This window comes from Rissa tridactyla, chromosome 5 (genome assembly GCF_028500815.1).
Source record: "Rissa tridactyla isolate bRisTri1 chromosome 5, bRisTri1.patW.cur.20221130, whole genome shotgun sequence".
Classification (NCBI taxonomy): Eukaryota; Metazoa; Chordata; class Aves; order Charadriiformes; family Laridae; genus Rissa; species Rissa tridactyla.
The window spans coordinates 74,905,974-74,931,808 of record NC_071470.1 but is presented as its reverse complement, the minus strand read 5'-3'; the positions used below and the strand labels follow the sequence as shown (position 1 = coordinate 74,931,808).

The following is a 25,835-nucleotide window of genomic DNA, read 5'->3' as shown; positions in this document are numbered from 1 at the left end:
AACTAATTAATCGTTCTAACTGGCCAGTGCTCAATTTATGAAAGCATCTTAAGAACTCCTGGTTTTTAAACTTTGTAACCATGCGAGCTAGGCCTTAGATTTTATCTGTCTAGCCGTGTTACTTTGTGGAAAGGACCAATGATTCGGGGGTTAATAATAGGAAACAAGTAAAGAATGGTGGACAACTTGCCTTTTTGACCTTTCAGCTTCCCCAAGTTTTAAAAGAATATAATGATTTACACAGTATAATACACTCCTAAATTATCTGAATGTTTAAACTACTGCGAATAACTAACATTTGCTTATTTCAGACCCTTCAATACATTTTACAACTAAAAAGTTGCTTCATGTTACCATGTGATTCGGTTAAAGAGACGGTATTTGCGTAAATTCTGATTAATATCTTTTTTTTAGTGGTGCAAGAAATTTTCATTGAGTAAGACTCAGAAAAGTTAATATATATATATATAAGCTACAGTTTTATTGCTGTATAAGTGGAAATTGCTGTGTAAGTGGAAAAATTTTGTTCAAGGATCTGAATAGGAAGAAGTATAATCTTAAAATGTTAGTACTGTGACTTTAACATACAATGTATTTCTAAGTAATTGTTAGTTTTCAATCTATTATGACAATACAGATTGGTAAACATTGAGTTTAGTTACAAGGTGTTTTTGTCAATAACTAAATATCAAATGTGCACAAGGCAGAATTTGACAGTCTACTGAACTGTAGGAATGGTGACAGGGATTGAGAGAGGGAGGAAATGTGTACCTTGAGAGGATAATGTGCTCATGTCTTGCAATTTAAACAAATTAAAAGCAATAGTTGCATTAGTGAAAATGAGCAAATACATGTCTGGTATGCTGTTTCAATTTATTATTGTGTGGTGATGTAACAGTAACCTATACCGTGACTTGATTTCAAAATAAAACGCTGCCAACATACATAAAATTATCTCTCAGATAAGCAAAGACTTTTATGAATTATATTGACTAGTACTTGCTTCCTTATTCTAGAAATTATTTGCGTGCATATTTTTTTTTTTCTCAAGCTGAGGAGAAAAAAGGCAAAAGTATTGCCACTTGGATGAAAATGCAGGAACGTGAAAATGTCTCGGTGGAGTGGTTTTAATTCCCCCCTCGCTTTGTGTGTCAGTGAATGCTCTTTTGGTGGAAGCTTAGACTCCTAGAAATTTCTCATATGTAATGTCCTGCATAATATATGTTAATTTGCTTTTCTTAGCTTTCTTCTGTGAACCACTCAGAAATAACCCAGAGCTTCCTCAGGTCAGTGGGTTACAGACTGTAAGTCAGTGTATGGTGCATACGGTACCTTTGTATCTTTCACTTCACTGGATTGAAAATTAGGTTTGATATCTTCAGATATTGGTGCCTCCTGTCTAAACAGACATGGTTTTGTTTGGAGATTGGTTTCTGCTTTTGAACAGTTAATGTTGCTAGAGGAGAAGTGGAAAAACAGGTCAATAAAGTCCTTGTTAAGATTTAAAAAGTTGTAACGCTTGCTGGAATTATGAAGAGTTTATTGATGGTGTCAGCAGCGCAGGAGCTAGTTTGCACTGAGCAGACTCTATAAGGAAACAGCAGTACTATATAATTGTCTGACCTGTCTGGCAGACACTCCCTTTCTCTCTCTACTCGACAAAATTGCCCACCTGATAATGAAAAAAAAAGGAGAAAATCTTAACGTATAGTTAAAATATTTTCCCTATGTTCTTTAATACAAATGTCAATCATCTTAACCTTTTTCATTGCTGTATGCTAATTTTTCTCCTTGGCAATTAGTAAATGTTGAATGTCAAATTAAGTTAAAATTGATGGCAGAGGCAAATGTTGCAGTTATTAGCTCACAAGTGTCTTTAACTAGTAGTGCGTAGAGATGCATTCCAAGCATTGCAAACAGCTATGGATTAACCATCAAATGATGGTGAAGATTAATGATTGGCCTTTTAGCTCACTAATTTAGAACAATTTCTAGTAATTAATTTTGTATTATCCGCTTTACAGTTGCAAATGCCTGAAGGAAAATAAAAAACGACTTAAGTACATTTAAGGTTCTTCAAGCTAACAGTTGTCTTGTAAATTGTTGCATGCTTGCAGATTCTAATGTTAATCTTTAGTACCCTTATATGCTATCTGTCTACTTGTATTTAGTAATCATAATTTCTAGTTCATTTTGCACTTTCGTTGATACTGCTTTTGTTAACCTTAGGTGTTTTCGTTTGGCTTTGTGAACCGGTGTGCTTCATAAATGCCATGTCACACAACCAAAGTGCGGGGGAAGAATTGCCCAGTGCCTCCGTCGTAGTGCCACTATTTCTTGGTTTCCCGTCAAACCAAATTACAAATTAATATAGTGAGCAGAACTGTTTATTCGGGCTTGTTGAAAAGTTGGATTTTACATAGCAGTATTTCTTAAATTTGGGGTTTTTTTTTTAATATAAATAAGAAAAACCCAAACTCAAAATGTGCAAGTTTGAAAAAAATACTGTTTTAGGTAGTCTGCATTATTTTGTGCATTGCTATTTTAATTGGAATGTTATTTAAAGGACAGTATTTAATACATTAAGTGACATGAATTCTTTCTGATGTTTATGGTGGAAGTAGAAATTGCTATTCTTTTTAAGCAGATTTTGGGTTTTTTTTGTGAGTGATTTTCTTCTGTAGTTCTGTACTATTTAACTTTCTTTACCAGTGTGTCTCTCCTTGCAGTTTCTGGCATTGTTCTTAAATCAACGTAGATTCTCATCAGATTGGGCTTGGATTTATTTACCCATAAGTTTACATTGCCCATCTGTAAAGATAAGTTGTCTGTATTGACCTTCTTGCTACTTTTTTTTTTTTCTTCTTCTCTCCCTTCCCCCCACCCCTCCCTACCCCAGTAGCGATTAACAATCCTGAAGAGCGCAGTCTGGTTTCCAGAGTGTTGCTCTGTAATGGCTTCCAAATCATTGTCTATTTCTTGTTTCAGGTGAGACTGATCACGAAATTATATTGCATCTCTGTACCATACATTGTATTTTTACCTGTTGACCACAGCTGGGCAAAGATCAACTTGTTGCAGTTAGTTGTGTCTCTAACCTATGCAGTCAGTAGAACTCGTAAATAACAGTCTTGTTGGAAAAACAAAACTACTCAGTAATTCATAATTCACATGTTAACATTAAAAATTAATACAAATACCTATGGTGCCAATCTGACTTCAAGGCACATGTAGGTTATTAGGAAAAACAAGGCATGCAACAAGAAACTCTTAAGAGAACAAAAGAGAGAAAATAGCATGGGAAGATTTTGAATAATGGATGAATAAGATAAGTATATATTGCTAATAAATACCAGAGAGCTTTGCTGAAACAGTGACTAGTAGCTTTGCTGAAACAGTGACTAGTTGTTAGATAAGATTGTGGTTTGTGATTGTTTGGATTATAAAAAAATAGTGAGTCTTACATCTGGATGAACTTTTCTTCCAGTACTGAAATCTTAAGTGTCTTCAAAATTAAACAAGAAGTTATGCGAAGGAAAGAGTTTGGAGTCAGGGAGACTCCATTGTTGTCAAGGATCTCATAACTTAAGCTATTAAGAATAACTGAAATCTTGTCTAATGAGGCAGTGAAGTTGCTAATGAAGGGCCAGAAAATTTGGAGCTTTCAGTAACACAATATGAAGTACGAACATAGTAATCATGTTAGGATCATGGAGACGTGGTGGGATGGTTCCCGTGACTAGAGTGAAGTAACGAAGGGATATCAGCTCTTTAGAAAGTACAGACTGGGAAGATGAGGAATAGGAGTTGCCCTTTATGCGAGAGAGCAGTTGGAGTGTATGGAGCTGTGCCTGGGGATGGATAAGGAGCTAACTCAGGCTTTCTGGGTTAGGATTAAAAGAGAGGACAGGTACAGGTGAAATTATAGTGGGCGTCTGCTACAGACCAAATGACTGTGAAGAACAAGCAGGTGAAGTCCTCTACAGACAGATAGGAGCAGCCTCATTTTGCAGGCCCTGGCCCTCCTGTGCCTGATAGATGCTGGAGGGTCAACACAGCAGGACAAACAATCCAGGAGGTTCTTGAAGTTCATGGACAGCTTCTTCCTCCTCCAAGTGATAGAAGAGCCAAAAAGGAGAGTTGTTTTTCTGGACCCTCATACTCAGCAACGACAAGGGGCTTGTTGGGAATGTGAAGGTCAAAGGCAGCCTTGGCTGTGGTGACCATGAGGTGGTGGAGTTAAGAATCCGGAGGGGAGGGAGGAAAGTAAAAGCAAGCTTACAGCCCTGGTCTTACGGAGAGTGGATTTTGACTTGTTTTCAAGCAAGGTTGATTTAATGCTGTTAAGAAGATGATAAAATTGGTTGGTAAGAGAAAATTTGAAGCTGCAATAGACAGCAGTAAAGGGGATTGGCTTGATAGCACTCCAGAAAGAAGTCAGTGTTACAGAAAAAGAGTACATCACAGGTTATACAAACCTTGATATAACTAACTGACTATTTCTCCAAAAGCAGTCACCAGCGTTGTAGAATGTGTTCGTGGAATGGAAAGTGAGAAGCCATAAAGTAGGTTTCTTTTACTCCTGCATATGAGTTTAATGAGACTTACACAGGAATGATGCATGAAAATTCGGATGTTCATGGTATTAAAGATTTTTTGAAGAGCTGAAAAGGTTTCAGAAGGGGGTCACAGGAAGGATTCTTGTCTGTCAGAATGATACCTCATTCTTTTTAGATTGTCCTGTTACTTCTCCATCTTTTGGTGTTTTAAAATCATTGTTACAGTACGTTAAAGAAAAAAACCAAACCTTGAAAACGTGGTATTTCTTCCTCATTGAGGTGTTTTTAACAACTCGGAAATGGAGACATAATTAGTGACTAGAAATTGAAGCTAGACTTTGAAAATGAAGGATACTTTTTTTTTTTAAGATGGTAGAGTAGATTTGGAACAAATGATCCGGGGGAGATTTCATCTTTTGATTTCTAAAACCAAGGCTGGACAACTTTCTGGATGCTGTCATCCAATTCATGTCACTAGGCTGAATGTGTAGGAAAGGGGGTTAAAATCAAGGGCTGGGCTACATGATCTGATGTTACTTTCTGGCCTTAACCTTAGTGATTCCTTGTAGTGCAGCTGTAACAGAACCAATTGTGTGCTTTTAGAATGCATTTAAAGTTATATTCCTTGATGCCTGCAATTTACTTCAACCAGGTTGGTAATCTATCAAAGCACTTGTGTAGATAGTGCTGCCAGAACTTAGCGCTTTATATTGCTGTGAAAGCTTGTTGTGTTTTGTAAGGACCAGTGTAAGCATCAAGTGTTGCTGGATGAAACTCCTGCAACACCGTGAACGTGCTCTTTTTGCAAGGTGGATTTAGTGTCTGCCAGCCCTGCAAAACATCTCTATGATTCGTTCCATTAAGATTGAATAGTTGCTGTTATTGAACATGTTCTGTGAGTCGTGTACTACTCTCCATTGCGCTCAAGTTTGAGCACTGAAGAAAATAATGTTCTGTAACAGGTCACTCCAGCCGCTCTCTTGTGATCATCTTAGTGTCGTCATGCCTATCCCTGTTTATACTGGGGAGAGATGGCAGCAGTGGTAATAGAATTTGACATACATGTCTCCCTTATTTGCCCCTTTCCACAAAAAAAAAAAAAGTGTGTGTGGGGGAAAAAGTACCATTCTCATCTTTATCTCTGTCTTGCTTTGCCTTGGTTTAAGGGAACTAGTGAAATAAGATTTTAAAGCTGGACCCGAGACTTATTCAACAGTTTTGGAAGCAGTGCATAACCAGAGTAGAACCCAGGTCTCATATTTGGATGTAGCTAAACAACGTTAAAAAAATTAAGCGTACAGTGTAACTAAAGCCTGCAAATACTTCTGAGGAGTCATTTTTCCCATGTGTTTTGCAAATTGAATGTTGCAATAACAAGTCTGATACTGAAGACAGAAATGAGTAAAGGTAGCTATGTCACAGGTTTGTTACAGCTATACTTGCGTTGCATAGGTAACGTATACGTATTGTGGGTCAGTCTGCTTTCTGGGAAGTACATATGATAAGTTTTGCTAAAATAAACCAACAGTATTTTTATTTGTTGAATGTCTCTTTAGTACTAGTTGACCTAAAACTTTTTAGTAGTTTTTGAAATGGAGGAAGCAACAGGGAGGGAGAGAAGAGGGAAAACAAGCTGGAGATAAGCTCAAGTTGTCAAGATTTCTTCAGAAAAGTGATGATTTGTCAAAAGTAGCAGCTTTGCTTTATCATGTTTTGGAAAACAAAAGTGCAAGGGAGAGCTTATTATCATAATCTGGTTTGGGTTGCTTTTGACATTCTGACTATGGTACAGTTCAGGAAGGAAGTATTTCTAAAATAATAATGCCCCTCCCATGTTCTGTTCATCAATACCCTGTAATCAAGTATTTTGTAGATCTGTTGTGACAGATGGATGAGCTTCCAGTCACTTGTCATCATTCACACTTTTTTGTTTCTACATAACTGATTTAAAACTAGTACAGGAGGGCTTTTTTTTTTTTTTTAAACAGGAGGAGGAAGAGATCCCAGTTCTATTGCTAGAGACTTAAGTTTCAATTAAATCAACTTGAACAAATAACATGCTTCAGGTGAAGTGTTACAATAGTATGCTGCGCCTACAGTACTTAGCTTATATTTGATTGATGAAGAAAATAGTGTGTTAAAAAGCTAATGTTGACAGCACAACCTGTCAAGAATATTGCTTTTTACCTTTGTTTGTACTTTGCTCCTCTCTGATTTGTTAACTATGATTTCTAATGTCTTTTTAACGTGTCAATTTAGTTTTTGACTTACATGTATTGTCTTAAGTGAAAATATTCCTACTGACTAATTGTCACTTTGAATACCACATACATGGAATTTTTAGATGAGATCCAAATGAGTAAGTTTAGTATGTAAGACAACAAGAAAATGTGCATTCATGTATTTAGTAAAATTTACTGCTCTACTTTGCCTATGGAAAATGTTTATGATAAAGAAAACGGTTTAAAAAAAATACAACCCTCAGCTGCAGCTTATATGTTGGGAAAATTTTGAGAACTAAGCTTACAGATAAATGAACACTTCTGTTATAGAAGATAAATCTAAATCCTAAATAGAAAGGTATGGATAAACTAGATTGAATGACAGTGTAATAAAAACTTCAGTTAGTCTACTGAGATTTTCTTTCAACACGCAGCTATTTATTTGGGCAAATTAGTTTTATCAGTATGTATATAAAGAGGTTTTTTTATCTGGATTTTTTTTAATATAGCTAAAAACAGTAATTTTTTTTTTCCAGTTCATCTGTAGGAAGATCTTTTCACTTTAATCAGATTGTGTAGCTATTCTCACATGCCTTTTAGACCAGGAGAATAGCATTCACTAGAGGAAAAGTCCTCTGCAGAATTTCAGGTATCATCTGGAGGTCCCCAGGATTTTGGCTTCGTTACATGCTTCTCTCCGCTCTGACTTTGTGGGATTGTATTTTTTTTTTTATGTGAACTTCTCGTAAGTTTGTTTATCTTTGCAGATTGTTGAGCCATACTCAAGGGACTAAAATGATGTGAAAGCTCAGCTATAATAAGTGCCACTGGTGCTTGTCACAGTGTCCCCCCCCTTACAAAAGATTGTCAGCTGTCTCAAATTCAGTAATTCTCTGGATGTTATGCTGTTGCATTTTTATCTGCATTCTATACAATTATGTGAATTCAAGTAGCACAGATAACTCTAATTACAGGTGACTGTAATTAGCCTAGGAAATAATACGAGTGTTAACTACAAATATTAAACTTTAAACATTTTCACTTCTTTTACTAGAAGTAGTCTTTAAAACTCTGAGTACTTCTAGTAAACGTTTAATTTCCTGTCCTTAGGATCAGTCTGGGATTTTTTGACTCTGATGTTACTTTTTCTTTTTTTCTTTCTTTTGTCCAGGAATAACAGGTCCACTTAAGAAAAACATGCTCTCAGTTGAAGTGATCTCCAATGTGAAATTACTTTTTATCATGAGGACAGTATTAAATTTGTAATATAACTTTGAGCAATGATTTTGGTGGGGTTTTTTTTCAGAGAAACAGTCGTTAATGTATATTTTTTAATGTACTTTCAACTCTGTTCTTTTAGGTAACTTTTGAAATGCACAAAGAGAGTCTTTCTCAAATGTACAGGGAGTACCAAGGGAAAGGAGGTGAAGGGAGTGGACTGCATTCTTCAACACCAATTAGAACCATCTCTGGAGTTAGCAAAGAAGCTGAAACCAAGGGAAAGCAGCAATGTTTGGAGTTAAAAGAAGATGCCGCTGCTCCTTCCTGCATTATTGACGATGGTATGGAGTGCAGTACTGCAAAAAAAGAGACAAATACCTCCTCAGATGGTGACCAACAAACTCATTCAGTATCTAATCATAGGGAGGAGGTAGAGGGGGAAGACGGTGAGACTACACAGGATTTAAAAGCGGTGTCTTGTGTGGAATTTTCTCCAGAACCAGAAGCAATAAAGCCAAGTGTTTCAGAAATTAGTACTGGAATAGCTGAAGCAATTGAAGATTCTCTGAGCAAAGCTGACGAGCTTGTGGAAGAAACAGTAGCTGTCACTGCTGCTTCTTTAGCTATGCAAACTACTTTGGAAGGAGAAACTCCTGAAAGTCCAGAAAGACTGGAAAAATCAACAGTAGACGTGGAAGATGAAGATGATTTTGTTGATTTGAAAGAGGAAAGTAGTATGCCTTTACCTTCAGAAGAGTTTTCAGAAACAAACAAGGAAGGTAGCTCTAATGAAAGCGAAGTGACAAAGCAGGAAAGAGCAATAGAGAAGCAACCTGAATCTGTGCTTTTAAAATCCGAAGATACTGAAGGTGTGGAGGGGAAAAAACAAGAACTGTCATCTTTACCAGAAACAGTGAGTTCTGCAGTTCAAGAAGGAGCGACTCCGCTGGATTCAGAAGGGAAAAAGAAGCTGGAGGAAGAAAAGATTCTTTTTAGTGAAACCAAAACAGCTGAAGAAAATACAAATGCCCGTGTGTCAGAGCCTGCAGGAGCCTCTGACAAAAGGATTGCCAAACTTGATGTTTCTAGTGTGGCATCAGATACAGAAAAACTGGAACTGAAAGCTAACACATGTCTAGAAGCACCTCTGCCCCCAAGATCCATACCTGAGGTAAATTCTACCTGTCCTTCATCTGTCTAGCTTAAAAATAAAAGGAAGTTCTCATTTTATGAAGCTTTTGAAAAAGTGTGCCCCTACACATTTTGGGGATTTTAATGTGTGTGGATTTTTTGAGTTATCTAAAGACCACTTTCACTCCTTCGTTAAAATGGCCATAATTCTTACTAATTTGTGTACTGAGAAGTCTCTAAGATTTTGTTCTTTGTACATCCACCTATAGATGCTGATTGAGACTGAGTATTTGGCTAGATGGACACTTCATCTGTGTTGGTGCTTCTTAAGTTTGAAGAATTGACAGAAATGTTTATATATTCTAAGAGGATTTTATATAGAATTTCTTCTGCTTCTTTACTCAGCCTCCCTTTTACTCTTTTCAATCTTGTCTTTTATAATTATTGAGAAGTGAGCACTGTTTGTGCAGAAAAAAAATAACACTAAGTTTCTTTTGTATCCTGATGGAACTTGTGAAAATACTTTTTTCCACTAGCTACTCTGCAGGAGGTACGAGATACATATGTATATTTGAAACTAAAATTTGATGGGATTGTCACTCCATCGCATCAGCCTACCTTTTTTTTTTTTCTTTTATGTGCAAGTGTAATTTAAAACTGGGCTTCTGTTGCGTGCTGCAGTGCTCCACCCCTCTAGTCTCTAGTTTCTAACTCAGCTTTTCATGGTTAAATGGTCACGTGTCTGAGTACTTCCCTTCTGCAGAGATACCTGCTAATGGATGCTCTTCATTCTGCACCATTCTTCCTTAAAGGAGGAAAACCACTGTCTACAGCGACATATACTCCCCCCGTGGTAAGGTTGGGCTGCTGCTTGTGTATGCCTAGACTGACAGGTGTGGTAGTGCAGCTGTAGACTAGTTTGTAGGTCTGGTATATCCAGTAAATAACATTTGTGTAATAGTTTTAGCTTTATTTGTAACCATGTACACAGTCTGAACTTGTTGAATATCTAAAATCTCAAGTCCATTAAATCTATTTCAGTGTGTGCCATGAAAACCAATAACCAGAGTATGGTTTGTTGTTTTGTTTTTGGTTTTTTTTTTGTTTTGTTTTTCTTTTCTGTTTGCAAACTGTGTATTCAGACCTCAAGGCAGCAAGATTCATCAGGACAAGAGCTAGCTGCTACGTCAGATGGGCAGCGAAGAGACTCTAGGTCAACTGTGTTCCGTATTCCTGAGTTTAAGTGGTCACTGATGCATCAGCGCTTGCTGACAGACTTACTCTTTTCCATAGAAACAGATATACAGATGTGGAGAAGGTAAATTTCTGTGCTTTATATGTAATGATCTAGACTGGCGTTTCAAGTGTAATTAACTTGAGACTTTGTTGAAACTGCATCAGAGTTGCTCTTTGACTTTGAATTTTGCACATCTGGTATTTCACTCATTCAGTACCTTCCTTATGTTGTGACCTATTCCCAAATATACTCAGATTATTTTTTTTAAGACTTTTTACAGACATAAATGTGTATTGGTTGAGGGACACCACATATATTTTGGCTGAAATCCTGGCTACATTTAAGTCAATGGCAGTCTTGCTGTTGATTTTTGTTGGACCGTGATTTTCAAGTTCCCGTGTATGTAAGGGCCTGCATCTTTTATTAGTATCTAAATATGGAATAAAAAACTAATAAATCTATCCCAAATAGTATTTATTACTTCTGCTTTTACACGCACTTTGTTGTTGCTTTGATATGGTTCTGTGAACAAAGGTGTTCTATGCATTTAAAAATTAATTTATAACAGGGATCTGGAATGTAATCATCAAGATGAATTTAATAAGAAAAGGAAACTTTGAAAACAGTGGTAATCCTGCATTTTAATGTTAAGATTTAATAACTTAAATAAGAGTGGTGTCTATTATTAACTTGCAGTAGTGAATGTCAAATTTAAATTGAACTATATAGCTGTACTGACCTGACAAAAAGGAATGTAAGGATGAAGAAATAGAATATTTAAGTGATTAAAACAATTTGAACTGAGGTTAATTTTTGTCTGACAATAATTTTTAGGATGTGATTAAACCAAGCTCTCAGGACATCATGAGATATAGCTAAAATACATTTTTAGTTTAGGTCCTGTTTTGAAAATCTATTTCCGTGTTTAACAGGATTTAAGATTTTGTATTTTGTTGATTTATAGTTTCTTGGAGAAGCCCTTAGTATTTGTTTTATTTTTCCAAAGATTTAAGTTCAAATCTAGTTCACGCTTCCAGGAATCTTTATTGTATTACCTGATACAGTGACTTTTGCCCATAGCAAGTAATCATAGACCCAGCCTATAATGTACCTTGATACAAATTATGATTAACACACATCTTGATGCTTTTAGCAAGGTATGATCTGGAGAGGTTTAAGAATAGAAAGGAATGGTTGTTTTAGATTTAGATTGGGGTACACCAATTGACCCTTATGGTCATGTGATATTTGCTGCCCCACTGGCAACTGTATGGTTTTATTTTTATGAAAGCATAAAGATGCTAAAATACCAGAAAAATAAAGCTGTATTCTGAGTGTTGGGTTTTTTTTGGACAGCCATTCTACAAAAACTGTGATGGACTTTGTGAACAGCAGTGACAATGTCATATTTGTGCACAACACAATTCACCTCATCTCTCAAGTGATGGACAACATGATCATGGCTTGTGGTGGTATATTGCCATTGCTTTCTGCTGCCACATCCGCTACTGTAAGAAACTTCATTTTTATTTGGAAATTTATCTCTTGTGGGAGGATTTTTTTTTTTTTAATGTAGTGTATTAACTATTATATCTGTCCTTTCGAGAAACAGGAATGCATGTGGGATATTTCCACAAGCATCTCATTCCTCCCTTTGCTACCTTCATGCTTTCCCTAAGATAAATTGGGTGCCTGCCCTCTTTGCCGGAAGACATAAAAAGAAGTTGCCTAGCTTCATTGTCCCATAGCGGTCTGGAATGGGATTAAATCCCAATACTAATGATTGTTCCTAGAATATGACTAATTACTACTTTTGAATGTTACTGACTTCCAGCATACATTTTTCTTCATGTAAGTTGTAGGAATATCACCTTTGTGAAAAAGTAAATGTTGCTTTCAATTTTTCTCTGTGTAGCATGAATTGGAGAATATTGAGCCAACTCAAGGACTTTCAGTAGAAGCATCTTTAACATTTCTCCAGAGATTAATCAACCTTGTGGATGTGCTAATTTTTGCAAGTTCTCTTGGTTTCACTGAAATTGAGTCTGAGAAAAATATGTCGTCTGGAGGAATTCTGCGACAATGTCTTCGTTTGGGTAAGCAAATAAAACTACTTAATGAACATAGGAGCTTGCTGTTACTAACTAGTTGGCAATTGTTAGCTTCTTTTTTTCCGTCTTTTTTTTGTTAAATCAAGATTAATTTTAGTTAAAGAAGCACTGGGATCTCTTACTATTTTACTATTCTATTCTGCAATGCATATACATGGGGTTCTTTTCCTCTTTGTAAAGTTTAAATAAAACAAATTATTAAGTTTGGTAGCCTGACTGTTGAGGATGCATGTTTTCATTTTATCCACGAAGATAGTTCTTTTGCCAAAGTTCCCTAAATAGTCAAGGCTCAGAGTATAGCAGCTTTAATAAAAAGAAATCTTGTACTATATATAAAAACATGAACCTTTACAATATGTAGAAAAGAGGTTTAAATCTTGAGGTTAGTAGATGAAGGTATGGTGAAAACTGGAGGTGTACATTTCTAAAGAGTAGGATTCAAATCGGGCAGTAGTTGTATCCAGTATTATAGTGTGTTTGCATCAAACTGGATTGAAAGAAAGTGGTCATTACCTAAGAGAGTAATGACTAGTCTGGAAATGAGAACATACAAGATCCTACCTGGGTTCAGTTTAATGTAGGAGGAGAGTATTCATGCTAGTTGCATGCTGTAAGACTTTTTGTAATGAAAAGTTTAATTTGCATGAGAGCCAGAGCAGCTCAGAGCCTCAAGAGTAACTAGCCTTCCTCTCCCTTTCTAGGCAATTAAAACTTTGTGCAGGTAGAACAAGATTTATGGGATGCAAACAGGTATAGAGGTGGGGTAGTTCTTTTTTCCTTTGAAAATAATATTAGAAGATGAAACAGGTACAATTGTGAAGCTACAAAAAGAAATTGTGTAACTGCAGAACATTTAGTCCAAGAGTAACAGAACATTGTGAAGCAAACATTGTCATCTGTTTCACTGCTGTATCACTTGTCTTCCTTCCTTCCTAGTCTGTGAAATTTAGCTGTCTTCACCCTCCCTGCCCCATGGTTGTACTCATGGTAGAGTTTCAATGAGGGATGCTGACTTACTCGCTTTGAAGTATCCATTAGATATAGCATACTTGTTCTAATAGTTTAGTATTAATTATTAGTTATAAATTATTAAAGAATTTTGAGCATTGTTTTGCGACGGTTTAAAAATGTATGGAAGCAAAATATCATTTTACTGTTGTGCTTAAACTTTTTAGTTTAAGTGATAAACGGAAATGTGTATTTCTGTAAGGGATATAAACAATACTATTTCCCAGAGTAATTCTTAACATTTCTTTTCCCTTCAAGTATGTGCGGTAGCAGTAAGGAATTGCTTGGAGTGTCAGCAGCATGCACAGATGAAGCCTATTGGAGAGACTGGGAAGAATCAAAAAGCAGTGCAGGGCTTTACAGGAACAGCAAAGTCTGCAGCAAAGGCAAGTATAAGTCCACATTCAGGAAAACAAAAGTCAATAATTATTACTGTGTACAGAGGGATAAGTTTTTAAATTTATACCTGCACCACAGATACTTTAATAGAGCTGAAGGGCATGAACGCTGGAAATCCTGAAATAGTTTTTGTAAGATGTGAATTTAACACTTACATATTTAACCTTTCACAGAGAAATAAATCTGTCACAAGAATTTGCCAAATCTTTTTTTCCTTTTAAAGATGAAATGCACGTCTGATCTTTGTGCTCTGGTTATGACAATATGATGTACAGTGGGTGATTTTACACACTTAATGATTCTTGGTAGAATGCTTTAAAATACAGAATCTGAAACAAGTGCTTTTTTTTTTTTTTTTAATAGAGTCCAGTGGACGTTGTGACTGGTGGCATTTCTCCAATACGAGACCATGACAGACTTCTGCAGGATATGGATATTAATCGACTTCGAGCAGTAGTGTTCAGAGATATAGTAAGTTACAAATAATAGCGTTTTCTGTGTAGCTAGATTTCTGCATATATGTGTTTGCTGAACACTTGCTATGTGTTATGCAGTTTGGCTAAACGGAATTTACAAAAATGGAATGCTACTCAATGTAATTGGGAACACGTAACACTGCAGCTGTTGTAGCGTTTGGGATCGGAAAGAGGGAGAGGTGAAAATTGCTGCCTGCTGATCAGGCTCTTTGGTGTGTTCCGAAGAGCCGATTCTTTTGTAGTTCTGCCTATTGTATGTTAAATATGTTGTGTTTAGTACAAATATATACTTTCACATGTGTACATAGACAAACTGTTTATGTGTACTATGTATCATAAAGATGTTTATGTGTACTTTTTGAAAAATGAGTATCTTTCTAACTAATTAGAAATTAGAGGTCGTCTCTAATTCCTTTACTTGCCCTCAGAGGAACCAATTTGTGTGCATGTGCTGTAAATATGCATGTGTTTTTTAGTCTCGAGTTGACTAAAAATATCTTTGCCCTACGTCAGCAACTTTATAGCTGATATTGAGGAAATTGAGATTGATTGCTTAAAAAAAACCCACATCTGTAAGCAAATACAGCAGCTATAATGGCTATGAGTCATTGGTGGCCACAAGCTTGGACACAATAACTTATTTTACAATAATTGGACTATTTAGCAAGTATAATGATTTACACAGTGACTTCTTTTGTTCTATCCAGAATAGCGAAGGATCTTTGGTTTTTATCTTTACAGTAATTATTGATTCAAACAAGCTTCTTTCAACCCCTGCTTCAGTATCAGTGTGCAAAAGAGTAACAGGAAGTGAATCTTCCATGCTGGTGGCAACTAAAATATTCCTAATGATGCAATCTTCAAAATCAAACACACTTTGTGTATTAATTTTTCTTTTTTTTTTTTTTTTAAAAAAAGCAATATGCACACACAACCTCTGCTTTTTTTTGCATATCTAATCCACCGGGTTTTCTGTTTTGCAAATAAGTGTAAAACGATGCAATAACTCTGCTTTTTGGCTACTGTGTTGAGTTGTGGGGAAAAAGTAGACTTTAAAAGATCTATTTTGGAATAGTTTTAATCTAAGGTGCATCTAAATATTTTATGTTTGATTTGCACGCAATTTCTTACATCGTGTTCAGCACATAGAATTGTGCTTGGCATGATTTGAACTTGTATAGGAGGAACTCAGGTGGCTTCCACTTAACTACTGGTAGTAGTACTTTCAGTAGTATCTGGACTTTATTTCAAGGAGTTCTACAAACATAGCAGAAAAGATAAGGGAAGGGGTAGTGCTAATTCAGTGGATTGCAACTTTATTAATTACAGTTGGAAACTGTCTTGCAAAAACTCATCTAGCAAGGAAATTCTTTATAATCCATTATAGGATTATATAATCCATATAAACCATTATAATCCATATAATCCATCATAAACCATTGCAGGAGACTTCCATCAATCTCTTGCAGGAGACTTCAATCAATCTGAGCTTGCCTGATGCTTACCTGGTATTAGTTTACTGTTTCTGTCTTGTTCTGTGAAAGTTAACGTTTCTTCAGCATAAGAGATAGGATCCACCTATGTTGTCTAGTTCTTAATAGAGAACTTCTCATAAACTTCTCCCAGTACAGCTTAATAAAGAATTCTTCATGGAATGTGGGGCTTCAGTAGGCACTACAATCATGATAAAATAAGCTTTATAGTTTAACTTACTTTCTTGAACTGCTCGGAGGGAAAAATTGAATGCTACCTGAGCCCTCATGTAAACAAGGAGGGAGGGGAACCCAAACACCCTTTCTCTTACTGATTGATCGGTGAGGATCCAAATAGTCAGTTCTCTTGTGCTCCTAAAGCGTACAAAGATTTTTATTCCTTCAACAGCCAAAAGACACAGGCCTAGGCTAAATCATAATGTCTAGTCAGATCTGGGACATGGCTCTTTCCTCTGTTTCACTATGAGTGACTGAGTACTCTGGGGAGGTACCTGGCATAAGTTCACATTAAGATTTCTGTTTGAGATTTTCTTAAAATCTCTTCATAAAGTTACAGCTGTAATGCAAATGCGTATTTATCAATTCCTGTTGAAGTTGTACATAGTACGCTACATCCATCTGGACAATCCGATGATGAAATAAAACGTTAACACTGGTTCTGGAATTTGTTCCACTTCCTTCATTAATATGTAATGGTTTATAAATGCTTTTACAGTGTCGTTGAATACGCTTGCCTGGTTGTACTTCACAGCCAGTGCCGTTAATATCTTGGCACATTTGAGGAAATGTAATAGAGGAAACACATGTAAATAAATAAAGGGGACCTACTCCCTGCACTAATTCGAAGCATGTAGTCAAAACACACAACCTTAGTTCAAAGTTGTCATATTTATAAATGAAAAATGAAAGGATTAGTGCCACTTGAACACAATTGCTGTATTCCCTAGCTTTATAGGTGAGACAAACTGTGACTAGAGAATATTGTTCTTCCATTGTTGACATATCAGCTTACTTTCGGTCTGTTTATGGTAGCGCTGGGCATACTTTACAGAAAAATAAACTTGCTGCGGAAATTGTAATGGAAAAATCTGTGTGTGTGTCCTTTTTTTACAGGAGGATAGTAAACAGGCTCAGTTTTTGGCTTTGGCTGTTGTATATTTTATTTCTGTGCTCATGGTTTCGAAATACAGAGATATACTGGAACCCCAGAATGAAAGACGACCACCAAACCATAGCCAGTCATTCAAGGAATCGGAGAACGAAAATAATGAAACTTCTGCTACAGGTGAACTGTTAATTATTTGGCCAAATGAAATAATGTGGCTTATGCATCTTAAAATTCTGTAGAAGTCCATGTGAGATTGTATAGAAATATGCTTATTGTAACCACTTAAATAAACAACATTATGGTGTGCAATTTGCCTCAGTATTTCTGTGTGTATCTTTTTCTGATCTGAGAAGATCCTAATCTATAGGTTGATTTTGCTGTAGAGAGGTGGTTAATCTCACTGAAGTAGCTAAGTAGTCACAAATGGTTGTTACAGAAACATTACTATTTTGTGTAAGATTAAGTATGCATTTTTGTTTCCACTACAAGAATTCTTTCTCCTATTCTTCTCTAGGGCAGTCAGTTAATTTTCATTCTTTGACTTTTAAGTCAATTTCTTCTATTTCTTTGTCTCAATTTTTGGATGTTATAACTTTTCAGGCTTCTCAGAAATTTTTCTGTTCTATGTTTTCTTTTAAATATTTATAGATAATATTAAATCTCCAAGTAGGCAAGAGGAAATATTTATACCTGTGTTATTTCACTTGTCACCTATTGGTGTTACTTCTTTAGCAGCAATGTGGTGAATGCAATTCTGGTAATGAACTTAAAATGTGTTTTCTGTTTTTGATATGAACAGATGTGGAAAATCCATCTGCTGCTCTCACTGCTTCAGCCACCACTGAAGATTCAGAAAGTACAGCCTCTGTACGAAGAAGGGATTCTGGTCTTGGGGAGGAACCAGCCTCAGGGCAAATAAACAGTTCTGGTAGTGTTGCTGATGCAGGACCTCTGAATGTCAGTGCAGGTCCAGATGCAATCAGTGAAGTACTATGCACGCTCTCATTAGAAGTAAATAAGTCTCAGGAGGGCAGAAGTGAGACAGGAACTGAAGACAGCAAGCCTGCAACTTCTGTGCCAGCTGCAAAAAATGTCAACGTAAAGGACATCCTGAGAAGCTTGGTAAGCACACCAGCTGATGGGACTGCAGTGGATGCTGCTCTTCTGCCACCAACCTTCCTTGGAGTCCTTGGTGATGGAGCTGCTGAGCAGCCTGTACAGTTCCATTCCTTTGACAGGTAATGTAACTTCTAAAATATGTAGGCTATTTCACTTTGCTTAAGATATCTGTAAGGAACAGAAAAATTCACATTTCAGTTCACCAGATCTCATGTATAGTGTCATCTAGTAGTTAATATTATCAATATGCTGTGATGTACAAATAGAAGCTTTGACAACCGACATCACGTAGGTTCATCATGAAGGTACGCTCTGCAATTCGTGGGATGCTACGTTATGCTAAAAAAGACTGTGGAAATGAAAAGTAACTCGTGATTGGGTTGTACGTGAAAGTCTTGAAGCCAGCACCTCTTTTATAAGAGTTAACTCTTCTGTCTCTGTACGTGCTACAGCTCTGAAGCAATATGGTAAGAGGGACAAGAAGTTGCCTAGAAATGACTGCAAGTGTAAAAGAAAAGATTAAGGGTGTAAGATGTTCTTTTGTTGTTCCTGTTCTCCTATTCCTAAGTGCAGCACTTGTTGAGTGCTGCCGTACTGTGCATATTTAGTCGGTTTTAAAGGACTCGGGAAATAAGGTGGACATTAAATACCTTGATTTAATGATGTGTAGATTAGCTTGTGTGTTGATCACAAAGCTGTATCTAGTTTCTGTTACCGTGGGCCTGCAAAAGAATACTGGTTTAATAATAGTTACAAGTGGTTCTGAAACAATGGAGCAATCATTTAGGTGTCCTTCTACTTATAGAATACTCCCTTATTCATTTACGAAAATGCATCTGTGCTCTGCCTTCTGGCGATAAAGGCCTGCTTTAAATCTTTCAGGCTTCATTCAGTAGATACATCCCTAAGCGGTTAGATTTCCTTTGTAGTTATAATAGCTTTTAAAATTTTGTTTCATTTAAATAAATATCTGCCTTTCTTAATATTCAAATGCCGCAATGGATTTAAAATGGGGCATTTCTGCTTTTTTCCTCTTTCTTTTCCTTTTAGATTGAAGTCCCTCTTTCCTGATGGAGGTCCCCTACATCTCAGTCTCATTAGCTCCTTGTCTTCTCTCAAGTATAGGAGATCAGATTGTCTTTTACTACTCTCACTGACTTTTACCTCTTCAGGATTCCGCAAAACAACAAAGAAAACAAAAAACAAAAGAAGGAATCCGGTAACACTTGCATTCCTGCCTCTAGAAAAGCCTTGGCCATATCCGGAAATCCTACAGTTGATCTGGTGTAAGGGGATCCCTTGTTACCATACCAGTGGCTGATCCTCCAGTTATTCCTGAACTTCCTCTGCCTCTGATGTCTTTGCAGTCTAGGACTGCCGCGCTCAAACTAGCGAAATTAGATGGCCCAAGGGAGGGAGTGCAGCTCTGCCAGGGGTATGGATGCAGCTGTCACAACGTGTCTTCTCAGCTGAGATTGCCGTATCCCTAGTGGGGGAGGACATGGTGGTGGTCCTCTGGCTAGATTAGACACAGATGGTGTATGCTAGCGTTTGGCCCCCGTGCTCTTGTCTCAAAATAAATACTGTGTTCTGCTTGTGATGCTAAACAGGACGACTTGTTTTTGGAAGCAGTAGGAGGATGGAGGCAGAGGGGGAAAATTGGGAGAAGAGAGACACTGACTTAGAACTTGTCATGCCTCTCTCCCTGCTGCTTCCCAAGTGCTTTTAGCACCTCCCCGCTGAGGCCTGTCATTGCTCTGCACAGCAAGCCAGGCGGTTGATGTAAAATAGCGTAATGTTTTAGTCAGTGACTAATGTTTTTCCTCAGGAAATTCTTGTTGTTCATTGCTGAGTGGCAGAGATTTGAACCACAAAATAACATTTGTCTGGAGGTCTGCTACAGAAGTGCATGTTGCATCTAGGAATTATTTTTCAGCTACTGCGAGAACTGAAGGTTTGTGCTGCCTGTGCAAATCTGATTTGAATTGGTGTAAAGCAGGTTAACTAGACAGGAAGTACTTGGGCAGCTGCAGTCCTGGTATCTGACATAGGTACGTTATGCCTACAGAACCTTCCTATGAGAGGAAACTGCGATTTCATCTGGTAGCATGTACGCTAGTGAAATACTGGGCATTGGTAGCGGCCCTTCAGTCACTTGCAATTCTGTGTTCTTTTGTTTCTGCGTAGTTACAAAGTCGCGCAAATAACGGGGAAAAAAAAAAAAAGCCCTTAAATTGGAGCGTGTTTTGTAAAGCAAGTCACTGGAAAGTTGAAGTACTTGTTTTACCCTTTTACTTTTCCAGTGCCATACTGTCGCAGCTGGACTTTTCTCTCCTTTTCCCACCTCTGAAGTGCCAGCTATTTGTAACTCTCGACATTCTCTCACTTAACCTCAAGGCAGAATTACTCTATCAGCTACTGCAAGGAAGCTAGTCCGGTGAAGGAGTACACGCTGAGGAGCGAGAGGGGCGCGTGGACTGAAGCAGCGGGCAGCACTGTGCTTGGGGATGGAAGAGCAGAGGGCAACGGGGTTTTGCAGGGGTTTGCGTAGCGCTCTGGGCTGCTTCACACTGATAACTTGCAGGTATTAGTTTCCTATGACTCTCTATGTTTACTGGGTGGGGCTAAAAATGTGAGGAAAAGGTCATGAACTAGTATAAAATATTTTGTCCTTCAGCAGTTGCATGTGACCTCGGTATGTCAGTGCTCTGTGTTTCTAGGTGACCTAATTTTTCATTTCCTTCCTTTTGTGCGTATGCCAGGTAGACAAAAGTGTACTTAATGATGTAGCGCCTCTCATCAGTTGTCATCTGGTAGTGACATGCACAGTCTTGCATCTATGGTAAATACGTTCACCTATGATAAAGGCATGTTGCTAACTAGCTAATAAACCAGTTAATCAAAAAGACAGAATAACCGTGTATATGAAACATTTATATTTAAAATTACACAGGAAAGTTTCATGAACACGTGAAGGTGACTGTATCTTTACATAGTGCGACTCTGCTTAAAAATACAAGTTTATGCCCTGATATGACACCTAGTGACAACAGGGGGAAGGAATTGCGTCAGGGAAAGAAAAACCTTTTTTGCAAGAAACTATAATAGAGTTGGAAATAGTAGCTCTTACCTCTGGGGTAGACAAAACTACTGAGGTACAATGCGAAAGTTTGGAAAAAACAGGCTTTGAGATGGCCTCTTATATTCCGTGTCTGGTTTGCATTTAATATATTGTTTGATGGCAAACACAAGTTCTGTGAGTTAACTTTTTTTTTTCTCTTTTTAAAGACACTTTGTTAAAAGTTGTTCCCATGTAGCAGTTTACCAGTGGGGTATCTCTGGGAATTTCAAAGCATCTCTCTGATCCTGCATTTATCTCAGGAATGCTGTGTCAGAAATCAAAACTCTCCTCATATCTTAAGGATTATCAACTTCCCAGCCATAGCTGGAGAGTATACAGTAACAGCTATGTGAGTGAAACCTTACTGAAAGGCTGCCAGGTTGCAAGCCTTTGCAAACAACTAGGTGTATGTGTTCATTCCCATGCCAAAAATCTTCCCCTTATCTTATGTGAAGATGCAATCTTGTGATTAGTGGGTGCCAGGGGTTTATCATGAGAAAGTTCAAGACTTGAATTGGCTTTTTCCCAAAATCCATAGGGACGTGAATTAATGTTCCAATTTTAGTGTGTCCTAAACCAGCAGTTTTCTTATTTAGTAGTGATCTTGCAGAAAAAGTGGGGTGGGAAGGAGGGGGGGGACGACGGGTATTGCAAGCAAAATTAAATAAACCAGAAATAAAAATAACCAATGTTTAGGATTAAAAAAACAGAGTTGACATTTCTCTTCAGTTAGTCTAATAAAACCCATAACCTATCACTTGTGATTTTTACTGTGCAATTTAAAATAAAACCTTGGTCTCTCTTGGCTTCTACTGCTCTTTGTGGAAACATTCAATAACCATGTCATTACAGAAAGCTGATGCTGAGGGTTCAGAGGAATATAGGCTCTTAAATCATGGTCTTGTACCATAGAGAGCTTAAATCTGCAGCTAAGCTGAAACTTACAGAACAGATATGTTAATAAGCTTGTTTATCTTTTTGGAACATCGTCTATAAGCTGCTTAGTTTGGCTCAGCCTATGTTTACGCATTTGTCAGTCAGTGGCGTGCATGTGCCTTTGTAATGGGTGGTTGGCATATTTCAGTTAAATTTAATCAAAGTCCTTTTTTTATATGGGGTGAATAAATTTTAGACTTCATTGGTTTGGGCCTCAAATGTGAAAAGAATAAACTTGTCGTTGACAAGATTGTGTCTACCCAGATACAGGTAGAGACAGAATATGAGAATGAGGATCTGTAGATCAAGGCGCATATGCTGTGATGAGAAGCTCGGCTCTTTTGGCGCACCAACAATTTGCATTCTGCAGGAGCTGAAGAGGGAAACCACTTGAAGAACCAAGCTGATTTTAAAGTTCTCTTACAAAATCGATTGTATTCTTTCTATCATCTCTTCTCTTCCTCCCAGCCCTCGCTCTGATCTCTCCTGGTTTTGAGAGTCTCTTATTCTTCCTTTCTCCTTGGGTATTTCAAGGGAGACATAAGAGAATGGGTATTATCCACAGACAGCAGAGCCCATAGAATGACACTGACATGGCAGGCTGCTTTCCTGGCTCACAAAGTAGAGGTAAAAATAAGTCTCTGATCCTCTTTATTTGCTCATTTTGCTCACTGCATAGGAGCCCTGCAGTGGGCATCGCTCTGGTAGCCTGGCACAAGACTAACTTCTTTTGGTTTTGAATTAAAACCATTATCCCATAGGGAAACAGGCAAACTGTCACCTGTGTTGCTGTTCAGTGCTAAAAAATGGGATGCTAAGAATTAAATCTGTATAAATTCCTGTATGTCAAAAGGAATTAGAGCTTATGTAAGTATTTTTAAATTATAGTGAGATCATCAGTTTGGCCTGGCCCGTGTTGTATTAGGAATATTTGACTCGCACCCAAGGAAAATTTGTAACTTAAAATATGTTTAAAATTATTTGCAGGCCTGCCAACTTCAAAAAAACCCAAATAATTAGGAAAATGTACTCAAAATTTAGGAGATATTTATAGATATTTTATATCCTTTTATTGAAAGAGAAGAGTCGGTGATCTGAAACCAAGAAAGCTTTCAATAAGTAAATCCTTATAGAATTTGGCAGAATAGATCATTATTGTGTAAGCCTTTGTCTGTGATGGAAGTCAGTGTTCAGCTCAGTGGTCTGTGCTCATTCAGCAGTGAATAATTGTCTGCAACACGAAGGCTTCTTACACTTCAGCATAATTGGGACTAATAACACACTGACCTTCTGGCTAAGACGTATTTATGGTGGCTAGTTCTCACTATGCCTGACCTACGTTTATCAGTTCATGTGCTGTAAATTCCTACTCTAAACCTTAAATATTTGATTTTAAATTAAAAAAGGCAAACATTTAATATAGTCATGGGAATGAGGCAACTGAACTATCGCTTGTACCGTAGTGCTTGAGGTCTGCATGAAATACACGTTAAGAATATCTTTTTGTGCAGTTTTTCTAGTTTATTGTTTCTCCTCTATCCGAGTATTATGATAATGGATGATATAATATAAAAAGTAGTCCAAAAGTATAGAGTTAATTGAGATGGTGTGATAATGTGAACATTAAGGAGTAAAATATATTGATGTTTTTCTTCCATGTGACACACGTCTACCCATGTGTGAGGTTGCTTAATGTACCTTGTTATTCTGTTGATATTAATGCATGATTACAGATATTTTTTTAAAATATATTGGTTTTGTAGATCTGAGGAAATATACTCTAAGGCCACTTATTGATGAATATTTTATTCACATGTGTAGCAATATTTAACTTTTTAAGAAATGCTTATCAGTTAGCTATAAAAAAGGACTGTCTTATCTGTGTACTCTTTAAAAGCAAGCGTCCTATTGCTTGAGATAAGTTGAAAACACATTAATTTTTAAGACGCTTCTCTGAAAAATTTACCTGATTTAATAATGTGCTAAACACTCCATGTTTTCCACATAGTTTATTTACTACAATATTTAATCTTGATTTTTTCCACTCTCTCATATGTTCTTTCTGCCAGTTGCATTCATTTTACTTATATTAGCATTTAAATAATCTTTTGAAAGAACAGCACAAAGGAACATTGATGGTTAATGGCAAATATTTCTGTTTTAACACAGTTGCATTTCCACCTAAATATTCAGAGAAAATATCAAATTACTACACAAAGAAGGAAAAACGTTTGAATTTCATAATATAAATGAAGAAATATGACCCAATGTTTATGCTTTAAATATCTTAATTTGCTTTCCAGTATGTGGTAAATATGAATCTGTATGTGATGGCTGGGCCGTACTTTCATACCTTGAAGAAGGCCTGGAAATGGAAGCTCTTAAAACAAATCCTGCAAATGTAACATTGCTCAGTTGCCCAGTTGAAAGGGATGACATACGCAGTAGTAAACATGGCATTACAAATAATGCAGCGATGCATAGCTATAAAGTAATTATGTTAAGATACTTTGATGTTTTGGTTTGTTTTTCTTGAGCTGCTTTAAGGATTTTTTGAATCACAAGGTCATGGTACCTGACCAGAAGAAAGAGAGGAATTACATTCAGGGCTTGAGGTTTCTTTACATCATGTTTGTGGACAATATCCAACCTTTCTTTTGGCTGTGTGCTCCAGATTGACACAGCTGTCAGGAGAAGAGGCCTTCTTTCCTCACCAGAAATACTGGTTATTTTATTTTGGCGGGAAAAATCGGAATCATTTCAGTTGACTGTTGAAGATCACGATCTAAAAAAAATTCTATTCAGAACTAGTCTGAGGCTAGAAAGCAGCTTTATGGTGAGTTGTTCAAAGCCTCTGTTTTCTTCCAAGGTTCAGATTTTTTGATGTGAAGCAGGAATTTCTGCAGCCCCTGTACTATTGCCTTTTATTTTGCTGAATAGTTATTTGAAAAAAAAAATTAAAATTTTTTAGCTAAAAGCTAAAACTTTTTTTTCAGTGGAATATGATAAATAACCTAAGTTTCTCAGAAAACTTTGTGAGATTCGGTGTCTTTTGCTCAAAGCATGTGATGACTGTGTCTGGAATACACATGTGCACACCCACGTATACTCTTTTATAAAGCAGTGTATGTTCTTCTATATTTTGAAGACTGAAACCTGTACTTATTTTTATTCCATGAATCAAGGCAAAAAGAATGATGTTGAGTAATTAAAAAAACCAACCAAACAAATAAACCAAAAACAGAACAAAAAACCTGCTAGCAGCTCTGCTTTGCAGCTGTGCCATATTCCTGGTGTTAGTAATCAGAGTATCTTCCTTAAAGTGAATGCCATTGCTAGATACTGAAAATTATAATGGAAGTGTTAGAATATAATTCCTTTCTTCACGGAAAGTAAGTTACTGAAGATGAGAGTAGCAGCTGCACTTGTATTCCCAAACTTCTAGAGATTTGAAGGTGAGAAGATCTTAAAAGACAAAAGTGGCTATTGTGGTCATTTACTGCTGTCTGTTGGAGCCCTGGGGAAAAAAAAAAAAGTCGAGTTCTTTTGCTTGAATGCAGCTCTCCTTCAGTAGCTATAGAGAGTCTGGCAACTTGCTGAAACTACTCCCTCAGTGCAACTACACTTAAGCACGCTGAAGGTCAGTAGAAGTTTACAGGAAGGAATGGTAATATATAGTGTTGTGTCAGAAACG

General features: G+C 37.0%; 1 protein-coding gene across 5 annotated transcripts in view; it reads left to right on the top strand.

The window, feature by feature from the left end:
- Nucleotides 1-25,835, top strand: part of LRBA (LPS responsive beige-like anchor protein) — a 412,475-nt gene that overhangs the window by 74,240 nt on the left and 312,400 nt on the right. For 4 of the 5 annotated variants that reach the window (XM_054203494.1, XM_054203495.1, XM_054203496.1 and 1 more), the window contains exons 23-30: nt 8,142-9,173; nt 10,276-10,451; nt 11,727-11,880; nt 12,286-12,466; nt 13,748-13,875; nt 14,252-14,359; nt 16,971-17,142; nt 17,765-18,203. In XM_054203494.1, coding sequence (XP_054059469.1) covers nt 8,142-9,173; nt 10,276-10,451; nt 11,727-11,880; nt 12,286-12,466; nt 13,748-13,875; nt 14,252-14,359; nt 16,971-17,142; nt 17,765-18,203 — 2,390 coding nt within the window. Of the gene's footprint in view, nt 1-8,141; nt 9,174-9,896; nt 9,987-10,275; nt 10,452-11,726; nt 11,881-12,285; nt 12,467-13,747; nt 13,876-14,251; nt 14,360-16,970; nt 17,143-17,764; nt 18,204-25,835 lie in introns of all 5 variants that reach the window. The other variant, XM_054203497.1, reaches the window with a different exon arrangement.